The sequence below is a fragment of the Sinocyclocheilus anshuiensis genome, unplaced genomic scaffold (genome assembly GCF_001515605.1).
Source record: "Sinocyclocheilus anshuiensis isolate Anshui unplaced genomic scaffold, SAMN03320099.WGS_v1.1 scaffold308, whole genome shotgun sequence".
Lineage (NCBI taxonomy): Eukaryota > Metazoa > Chordata > Actinopteri > Cypriniformes > Cyprinidae > Sinocyclocheilus > Sinocyclocheilus anshuiensis.
This window is the reverse complement of record NW_015558619.1, coordinates 1,646,647-1,657,939: the sequence shown is the minus strand read 5'-3', so window position 1 is coordinate 1,657,939 and position 11,293 is coordinate 1,646,647. Positions and strand designations below refer to the sequence as shown.

General features: G+C 32.1%; 1 protein-coding gene across 1 annotated transcript in view; it reads left to right on the top strand.

Moving 5' to 3' along the window:
• The window catches only part of eml6 (EMAP like 6), a 60,010-nt gene that overhangs the window by 41,094 nt on the left and 7,623 nt on the right, over positions 1-11,293 (top strand). The window contains exons 21-32 of the mRNA XM_016476356.1: positions 157-298; positions 384-536; positions 1,210-1,284; positions 1,587-1,675; positions 2,161-2,328; positions 2,940-3,141; positions 3,293-3,419; positions 4,245-4,323; positions 4,405-4,534; positions 5,667-5,765; positions 8,813-8,986; positions 10,233-10,441. Of these exons, the coding sequence (XP_016331842.1) occupies positions 157-298; positions 384-536; positions 1,210-1,284; positions 1,587-1,675; positions 2,161-2,328; positions 2,940-3,141; positions 3,293-3,419; positions 4,245-4,323; positions 4,405-4,534; positions 5,667-5,765; positions 8,813-8,986; positions 10,233-10,441 (1,647 nt within the window). The remainder of the gene's footprint in view (positions 1-156; positions 299-383; positions 537-1,209; positions 1,285-1,586; positions 1,676-2,160; positions 2,329-2,939; positions 3,142-3,292; positions 3,420-4,244; positions 4,324-4,404; positions 4,535-5,666; positions 5,766-8,812; positions 8,987-10,232; positions 10,442-11,293) is intronic.

Genomic DNA, 11,293 nt, shown 5'->3' with positions numbered 1-11,293 from the left:
ATCGCGATTTGTTTAGCATCTCAACCGATTTGAATCGTCACATATTTGAATCTATTTTCAACCGGCTCGCGGTTCATCGTTACAACCCTACAAACCAGATTAGATGGTCAGGCAGGTCAACTAGTTGAAGTGTGTGTTTTGTTTGATGTGTTTTAGGGTCATATGGAGGGGGAAGTCTGGGGCCTCGCAGCTCATCCTCTGCTGCCCATCTGTGCCACTGTGAGTGACGACAAAACGCTGCGCATCTGGGAGCTTTCAGCCAACCATCGCATGGTGGCCGTCCGGAAACTTAAGAAAGGTTCGTGATTCGCTAACCTCCTGCCACATTTGGAAGATCGCAAATTCAGTATCGCAAACAGTTTGGTGTATGTGTGTGTTTGTAGGTGGTCGATGCTGTGCCTTCTCGCCAGACGGAAAAGCCTTAGCGGTGGGTCTAAACGATGGCAGCTTCCTGGTGGTGAATGCAGACACGCTGGAGGACATGGTGACCTTTCACCACAGGAAGGAGATCATCTCTGACATCAGGTTCTCTCAAGGTAACCGTCTGGCATGGGCGGCAGTTTTAGATATTAAAATAGGCTGATAATACATATGTTATTTAAAATACAAATTCCCATTCGAAATCTGTGCATGTATCATCATGTATCACAGTAAACCTGGGACGTGTTTCATTATGCAATGCTAACAAGACCTCATGTAGTTTTGTAGCTCCAGAGCTGAGTTTATCTCGTAGGCTTTGACCCACAAATTTGCTCTGCTGCCAAGTTAGTAAAATAAAATAAGTTATTCCATAATAAAATAAAATGAGTTTCTGTGTGTGTAAATTGAAGAGATCACACAACCCTGGAGAGGTTAAATGATGTGAAAACATTTATTTTCATCAGAGATGGTTTTTTATATAATATTTAAACATAACTTTATAATATGTGGAGATATGCATGTATAATAGATCATTTGGTCATATGTACATATTAGGGCTGTGAAATCAATTAATTGCATCCAAAATAAAAGTTTGCGTAATATATGTGTGTGTACTGTGTATATTTATATTTCTATATTAATACACACATATACATGTGTATATGTTTAAAAAACATATGCAATATGTATTTATATTTATATAAGATGGAAATATTTCTTAAAAATATACATATATATGTGTGTGTGTATTAATATTACACACGTTTAAATGATAATAATAAAATAATACTTACTGCAGTAAGCGGGTGGGAATCTGTAAAGGAGCGTCCAGCTGTATCACACATGTGGACTGGGACGTCTGCGGTAATCCAGACATACACAAAACACTAATATATATTCAGGCAATAATATGCACGTTAATGCATGTAATGAATTAATCTTTGAGTGAAATACAGTTGAAGGGAAATTATTTGATAATGTTTTGAATGGAGAAAACTTTCTGGCCAGCTCTAGCTTGAATTATTTTTTATTAGGAAATAGCGTCTTCTTTATACTTACATATAAAGAATTTGTATATTATTTATTGCCATTACTATAGGTTATATATTTTAAACACGTGATCCAGATAATCACATAATCAAAGTTTTTTGTGTGTATTAATGCAGGAAAACTGCTTCAAGTCAACACTGGTGCCAAAGAGCAGCTATTTTTTGAGGCTCCACGTGGAAGACGACAAACTATCAGCAGTTTAGAGGTAAAAAAAATACACACAGCCAGATATGTGACCCTGGAGCACAAAAGCAGTCTTAAGTCGCTGGGGTATATTTGTAGCAATAGCCAACAATACATTGTATGGGTCAAAATTATAGATTTTTCTTTTATGCCAAAAATCATTAGGATATTAAGTTAAGATCATGTTCCATGAAGATATTTTGTAAATTTCCTACCGTAAATATATCAAAACTTAATTTTTGATTAGTAATATGCATTGCTAAGAACTTTATTTGGACAACTTTAAAGGCGATTTTCTCAATATTTAGATTTGTTTGCACCCTCAGATTCCAGATTTTCAAATAGTTGTATCTCGACCAAATATTGTCAGCTTTCAGATATGATGTATAAATCTCAATTTTGAAAAATTGACACTTAAGACTTTTTTGGGGGTTTTGTGGTCCAGGGTCACATATATCACCAACCCCAGCATGATCAGCGCGTAACTGTGTGTTTGTGTGTGTTCAGTTTGAGAAGATGGATTGGGCCTCGTGGACGTCAGTGCTGGGTCCCACCTGTGAGGGCATCTGGCCGACGCTCAGCTTCGTCAACGCCTCTTCACTTACCAAAGACAAGAAGCTGCTGGCCACCGGAGACGACTTCGGCTTCGTCAAGCTCTTCAGCTTCCCCTGCAAGGTCTGACCGCAGCAAAAGCACATCATACATTCACATACACTACTGTGCAAGCATTTTTAATGCTTCAGTTTCTTATGTTCTCCTTGTTTATCATAAATAATGTAAAAACAGTAATGTTGTGAAATATTATTACAATTCAAAATAGTCGTTTTCTGTGTGAATATATTGTAAAATTAATTTACTTCTGACATAAAGCTGAATTTCCAGCAGCATTGCTCCAGTCTTCAGTGTCACGTGATCCTTCAGGAATCATTCTAATATACTGATTTGCTGCTTTTCTTCTTATCATCAATGTTGAAAACTGCTTCATATTTTTATACTTTTTTCTTGGATTTTTTGATGAATAGAAACTTCAAAAGAACAGCATTTCTTATTATAGTTTTATTATATTTTATTTATCAATTATTATATTTCTTGATAAAAAATGGTTTTTTTTCCTTTAATAGTGACAAAACGTGTCCAGTTAATAACAATTAATGCGTCCTTGCTGAATAAAAATATAATTGTCTTTAAAAAAAAAACTTTTGAATGCTATTGTACAAGTATTATATAAAACCAGAGGTTTATGCATTAAGTAGAATGTCCTTGATGCTTTTTTTAATTCCATACAGGGTCAGTTTGCCAAGTTTAAAAAGTACGTGGCTCACAGTGCCAATGTGACGAGTGTACGATGGTCCAATGACGACGCAATGTTGCTGTCAGTGGGCGGAGCTGACACCGCCCTCATGATCTGGGCGAGAGAGGGGATTGGTCCACGCGAGAGCAAAGCTGTGGACAGCGAGGAATCAGACGACGACGCTGAAGAGGATGGAGGTAATGTTTTTGTTTGTGATTACATTTAATTTAGAATTTAAATTAAAAATTTAGTTTAATTTTTAATGTAAATGTTAAATTGAATTAATTTGACATTTTTTATTACAATTTTTAATGTGCAGTTTTATTTAGCTAACGTTTGTGTGTTTAGGGTACGACAGTGACGTCGCTCGGGAAAAGAACATGGATTACACGACGAAGATCTACGCTGTCAGTATAAGACAAATGACAGGCGTGAAACCGCACCAACTACAGAAGGAGATCCCTGTGGATGAGCGGTAATACAAAAAAACACAACTGAAAAATGCAGATGAAGTTCATCACTGCAACAGATATTTTTCCTCTTTAGTAGTTTTTTCTTCCTAGTTTAAAAACGTAAGATATTATTATGTTTATTATTAAAAATATTATAAATGTCGTATGTTTATTATTATAAGATTTTACTAGTTTTCTAATTTTCATCAAAATGAAGGGTTCATGCTTTAAACAAGAAAAATATCTGCCAAATGCGATCAAAATAAACATATATAAATAAAAAAATTAAATAAGCAATGAAAAAAATTTTTTTTGTTTGCATTAAATAGATTTTTCTGACCTCACTGGCAGATATTTGTTCTTGTTTTAATCAAAAACTCACTTAATTTTGATTAAAAAAAATTAGAAAATGAGGCACAAGTTGCAAAACGTTATTTTATTCTTAGTATTCTTGTCTTGTTTTCCATTACAAATATTGAAAAATTTAATCAAGACGAAAACAAAAAACGACTTCTATACAAAGTCTTGTTTCTGAAAAGATGTAGCAAAATGAAATTAGTTTATGCTAAAAAAAAAAGAAAAAGAAAGAAAAAAAAACATTTGTCAGTGAGGTCAGAAAAATAATATATTTTTCCCTTTGAATTACAGTAAGTTGATTTTGCTGACCCCACTGTTAGACATTTTGATACATTTATCAGAAAACAAGACTTGATATCTTAGGTCATTTTGCATCTCAAGTAACTATACCTTGATTTGAGAATGTTTAGATATGTGTAATAGAAAACAAGATGAAAATACTGAGAAATAAACTCGTTTTTTTTTTTTATGTCATTATTGGTTTCCTGCAGGCCTCCAGTGAGTCGAGCCACACCGTTACCTGACAAACTGGTGAAGAACAACGTCACAAAGAAGAAGAAAATCGTGGAGGTCAGTCGGTCTTGAGCTCATGGAGGTGCAGTCTTGTCTTCATTATTGTCAGTGTGTGTTGATGTCTGTGTGTGTCTGCAGGAACTGTCTCTGGATCACGTGTTTGGCTACAGGGGCTTTGACTGTCGAAACAACCTTCACTACCTCAATGATGGAGCAGACATCATCTTCCACACGGCCGCCGCTGCTGTTATTCAGAACCTCTCTGCTGGTACTGTCCTGAGTCAGCCTCTCTGCTGACCTCTGACCTCTGGCTTAGTGTCTCAACATGTGGCAGATGTGCAGGAAAAACACTATTAGATGTTTTAAAGCCTTTGAAATAGTACAGTTTGAGTTTATGCATGGACTGAGTTTGTGGGCGTGTCTTCTGAGACTTATCTGATTCCAGATGCTGCTGACCTCTACAGGCTGCAGAGGGAACTGCACATCTGTTTAAAAGAAGAAGTGGGAAACCAGCTTTAGATGCAACATATTTAAAAATAAAAAAATATATTTTCTGAAATTCAGCTAAAAATAACTACAGTATTTATTTGAAAATTATTATTAAAATGTACACATTATTTTATTTTCAAATTGTTTTTTTTAACAGTAATTAATGAATAAAGTATGTGCTACAGTATTGGTTAAAGTTTACGTATGCAGTTAGAATATACACTACCATTCAAAAGTTTAAAAAGTTAGAAATTAACATTTTTATTCAGCATGGATGCATTAAATTGATCAAAAGTGACAGTAAATGTCAGTTTATAATGTTGCAAAATAGTTCTATTTCAAATAAATGCTGTTCTTTTGAACTTTCTATTCATCAAAGAATCCTGAAAAATAAAATGTATCAGTTTCCACAAAAATATGAAGCAACACAACTGTTTTCAACATTGATGATAATCAGAAATGTTTCTTAATCAGCAAATCAGTATATTAGAATGATTTCTGAAGGATCATGTGACACTGAAGACTGGAGTAATGATGCTGAAAATTCAGCTTTGATCACAGAAATAAATTACATTTTACAATATATTCACATAGAAAACAGCTATTTTAAATTGTAATAATATTTCACATTATAACTGATTTTACTGTATTTTTAATCAAATAAATACAGCCATTGTGAGCATCTTATAAAAACATAAAAAAATCTTACTTTTACTGATCCAAAACTTGAAGCAGTGTATGAGATGAGTATATTTTCTGCTGTGTACTAAAATATTATTGCAGTGTGATGCTTTTTTAAAAGTACATGTAGTCTTTCTTTTCATATGAGCTCATAAGAACTGCATGCATGCTGTTTAACACTGGACTGGAGAATGAAAGTAGTTGTAGATGAAGGTGTTTGTGATTTGCAGGAACTCAGAGCTTTTATCTGGAGCACACGGATGACATCCTCTGTCTGACTGTCAATCAACATCCCAAATATCTCAACATCATCGCCACCGGTCAGATCGGTAAGTGTGGGCCTCTACACACATTTCCTAATGCAAACCCATGTCATTTTCACCATCTGAGTCATTTTCATTTGCTCACATTGACTTTTGCGTTGCTTCTTTCAGCTGCACTGCTTGGTTTTGTGTTAATAACAAGCCTGCTTGTGATTTGTGCAAATAAGTTGAATCTCTCACGTAATTCTGCTTTGGCTTCTCTCATTTTTGTTCATCACTGCCTCATGCTCTCATCCAATACACCACCACACAGGCGACATCACCGATCCAGGTAGGACAGCAGAACCCCCTGCCATCCGACTTCAGTTTGTCTCACTGACCTTTTGTGTTTGACTCCAGAAATTCAGGTCAGGTTTTTGGGCTCCAAAATAGAACTAAAGCTTGCATTTTTATTCTCCAAAGCAATGATTTGGGTTCAATACAAGTCAAACACTTGGAAAGAGTTCCATAGGTGTGAATTTAGATTCAGTATTCAGTTTGCAATGTTAACATGTCATTTTGCATTATTCTGTAACACTTTACCAGTTACATGCATGCATGGTAAACCAGTTAATATGGTAAGCACTATATGATGTGCACAGATTTATCCATTTAGAAGAATAAACTAAATAGGAATAACTTGCATAATAATATATGTAAATATAATATGAATGCAGTTACTGCAATAATGAAGTAAATAATCATCAAATAATAAATGTATCATATATTTTAATATAACATAATAATATAAAATGAATAATAATAATAACAAACTAAAATAATGCAGTTTAAATAACCATCAAAGAATCTGGTTAGAATCCGACTTCTGAAGTAATGATGCTGAAAATTCAGCTTTGATCACAGGAATAAATTACATTTTACAATATATTCAAATAGAAAACAGCTATTTTATATTGTAAAAAATATTTCACAATATTACTGCTTTATTTTTAATCAGAAGAGACTTCTTTTATGAACATTACATTTTTTTTTGTTTTTTTCTAAACTTTTATGAATAACTTTAAAAGAATAAGAGTAAAAGACTAAATTACATCTTTGCACATAATAATTAATATAAATACTTGAACAAAAATACAAACTTCACATTTCTGCTTTTAAACCATTAACTGAATTTATGTATGAATTTATTTATTAATTTTTGCTTGTATGAATTAATTCATGCATTTATCTATATTTAGTGCATTTAATTTTTCATTTACTTATCCAGCTATTTATGTTTTCATGCTTTTATTTATGTATTTTTCTATGCATTTAGAGCATTTATTGTTGCATTTAGTGTAAATTTGTTTGTTCAAAATGTCATTACGCCAGAACAATACATCTCTGTTTAAAAAACTTTTCAAAACTAAAGTTTAAATTCATTTATTTGGTTCTTACAGCTTACATCGTAATATGTATTGAACTCTGAATATTTCTTTAGTGAATCAATCTTTAATATCACGTTTGATGGAATAACATCTGTCTATGGTTCACGAGGGTCTGGAAGTTGGATGCCACAGATTTCAGATTAAGATCATATGCTCTATATCAAGCAATCCTCTCTTTTCCCTCATGTTTTATGTCCCGGGTTCAGTAAAGACCACCGCTGTGAAGAATACATTCTCATGTTTGCATGAAGCATCATGCAGCAGATTGGCTTGATTTTCTGTCATCATCTTGGAGTCATGAGGCCTCGTTCCCTCCCTCAGCGCTAGAATACATATCTACTATTGACATGTTGAAAACCTTGAGGACTGTCCTTATGAACTCATAATAGCCATCCCAAACACATCCTGCTGCTTTATTAACAGTGTTGGGGAAGTGACTATCTAAAAGTAGCGACACTATATTTTTCCTACATTACATTGTACAACTACATTGTTTTCAAATTAGAGTAGATTTTTTTCAAGCCATACTGGTGTGGTGTGGTGAACATTTAATTCAATGCTGCTTTGCAGCACAATGTTTTCAACTCATATATTGATGCATTTACGCAGTTATTTATGTGCATTTATTTATGCATTTTTCTATGCATGTAGTGCATTTATGAATTTATCTATACATTTACTGCATTTATTTTTGCATTTTTATATAGTTTTTTATATTCAGTTATTTATATGCATTATTAATGCATTTATGTGTTTATTTATTCATTTAAGCTTGCATGCATTTATCTTTGCATTTAGTGCATTTATTTTTTATTGCATATATTTATGAATTTATGCATTTTTATACGCATTTTTCTATACGTTTAGTGCATTTCTTTTTGCATTGATTTATAGTTGTTTAAATGCAGTTTTTATGCTTTTATTTATGTGTTTATGAATTTATTTATTCATTTATTTATGATTGTATGCATTTATTCATGCATTTGTCTACATTTAGTGCATTTATTTTTGCATTGATTTATAGTTGTTTAAATGCAGTTTTTATGCTTTTATTTATGTGTTTATTAATTAATTTATTCATTTATTTATGATTGTATGCATTTATTCATGCATTTGTCTACATTTAGTGCATTTATTTTTTACATGTATTAATGCAGTTATTTATATGCGTCTATTTATGCATTTATGTATGCGTTGTATTTGCTTGTATGCATTTTTTCAGGCATTTACAGTATTTATGCATTTATCTATGCATTTAGTGCATTTATTTTTGTGTTTATTTTTTTGCATTGATCTATGCATTTAGTGCATTTGTTGCATTTTGTTGTGTAAATTTGTCTGTTTAAAAAATTCATTAAAAAATACAGCTCTGCTTAAGTAATAAGTTGTATAATCCCCCTTTAAATAACAGTTAACTGCTTGTTTTTAGTAGCTTGTAGTTGTTACTACTTTTTCTAAATGCATCTTTACTGCAGTGCAACTACTGTAATCCAGTTTCATAGTAGCTTCCCAACACTGTTTATTAATATAAATAACCCACAACATTTGCATAATTAATGTCTTCTAATACACCTAATATGGATTTTATGTGTCTTGTGCTAAAAGGAGCAGTTGTGGATCTGTCCTTCAGCTGTGAGTACTGGCGGTCGTAATGTGATGTCGGTCTGTGTCTGTGTGTGTCTGTAGGCCTGGCGCCGTCTATTCACGTGTGGGACGCCATGAACAAACAGACGCTGTCAGTGCTGCGCTGCTCTCACGCTAAAGGGATCGGATACGTCAATTTCAGCGCCACAGGAAAACTGCTGCTGTCTGTGGGAGTGGATCCGGAGCACACCATCACTGTGTGGAGATGGCAGGAAGGTGTGTCAAAACCAGTGGTTTTAACTAAATATATACTTAAAATAGCCCTGCATCTGAAAAAAAAAAAGGCCTAACATTAGCTAATTTGATGATGATCAAAAATATCATATCATCAACTTTCCATCACGTGCAGTTTGTTCACAAAATAAGGATTATTTTTTTCAAAATATATATGTATGTATCAGCTTTAATGCGCTTTACATACAAACTTTACATAAACACGTTATATATATAAACTTAAAAATATATAAAAAAGGAAACTGCAATGACAATTTTTTTCTTGCAATTGTGAGCTTAAATCTCGCAATTCTGACTTTTTTCTCTGATTTTGATTTCTGAATTTTTAAATTCTGATTTTACATTTCAGAATTTTGACTTTTTTTCTCTGAATTTTAAGTTTGCATCTCACATTTCAGTTTTTTCTTTCTGCACTGGAATAAAAAAAGTTCACAAAAAAGTTCAAAGCTCAGAATTGCAAGTTATAAAACCTGCATTTCTAACTAAAAACATACAAAAAACATCTTTGTTACTAGAAATAAAAAAAAGTTAACTAAAATAAAATAAAAAAAACATTTAATTTCAGGTCATTTCTCTTTTTCAGTTGCTTTAACTTAGTTAGGCCACTAAAATAACTAAAACTGAGATTAATAAAAACCTACATAGATGTATTTAAAAAAAATAATAAAAATGATGAAACCATGGAACAAAATTACTAAAAGTACAATGAAAAAGTTAAATACAAAGATAAAAAATTCTAAATATTGATAAAAATTATAATGGTATCTTAATGATACTAAAATAACACTGGTAATGACAATAATTCTTTAATAATGAAAATAATGTTAAAAATTGCAATTGTGAGTTAACATCTTGCAATTCAGTCTTTTTCTCTCAAAAAAGTTATAAACTCATAATTGTGAGTTTCTGACTTTTTTCTTATAATTTTTTTTTAACTGCAATTACCTTTTTTACGTTTTGGTTGGATATGGTTTTTAAAAAAACATTTTCTACAAAAAAAATATATTAAATGGCAATTAAATTTACCTTTTTTATTTTTTTATTCCATGGTGGAAATAAGCTTCCATAGTCAATAGAAAAAATGCTATGAAATGCACATCTTATTTTGTGAGAGACTGATGTGTTTGAGCAAAGCAGACACTATTTCTGGAATCAGTAAGAAACAGGTATTGGACTTTGTTCAGCATATTCAAACGCTGTTGTGAATGCTTTCATCATGTGATCTCAGGCTCTAGGGTTTGCAGTAAGGGCGGTCACAGCGACCGGATCTTCGTGGTGGAGTTCAGGCCGGACTCGGACACTCAGTTTGTGTCGGTGGGAATCAAACACATCAAGTTCTGGACGCTGGTGGGAGGCTCTCTGCTCTATAAGAAAGGAGTGATCGGAGCGGTGGAGGACGGGTGCATGCAGACCATGCTCTCTGTAGCGTTTGGAGCCGTGAGTCTTTCTCATCTGTGATTAGTTAGCTGATTTTTATCTAGAATGGATTTGCAGTGCACCGATTACAGGAACCGCTCCCATGGTGCAGTCTGGGGTTAATTGTGTTGCTCAAAGCACAATAGTGACAGATTAGATGCGTAGAATTCTTTTTTCTTTAGTAAAGAATTATTGTAGATACTATATTATTGTAGTTTGATTGAGATACCATTACAGTTTTTATTGCATATTTTCAATACATTTTTATCTTTCAATTTTCTGTTTTCATTTTAAATCAGTTCTACTGTCTTTTTGTTGTGTTGTTGTTATATTGTAAAAAATATTTCACAATATTACTGCTTTATTTTTAATCAGAAGAGACTTCTTTTATGAACATTAAAAAACAATGTTTTTTCTAAACTTTTATGAATAACTTTAAAAGAATAAGAGTAATAAACTAAAATATTACATCTTTGCACATAATAATTAATATAAATACTTGAAGAAAAATACAAACAAATTTCAACTAGCTGAAGTTAAGTTATGTTTTTTATTATTTTATTTCAGTTAATGTTTATTGTATTTCAAGTAGCAAAGATGGATTTTTACGGTTGTAATTTTAGTTTACTCTTATAAGTACGGATACATATTCAGGTAGTTACACAGCATAAATTTACAGAATAATATGTAAAATAATAAAAAAATTTAAATATTAAAAAAATACTGTTTCAAATGTTTCTTGTGACAAAAAACTAATATGATATATAATCATATATTTTATCTGTAGTAATATATATCATTTCATAAATAGTAATATAGTATATAATATATATACAGTGTGTTTATATATATATATATATATATATATATATA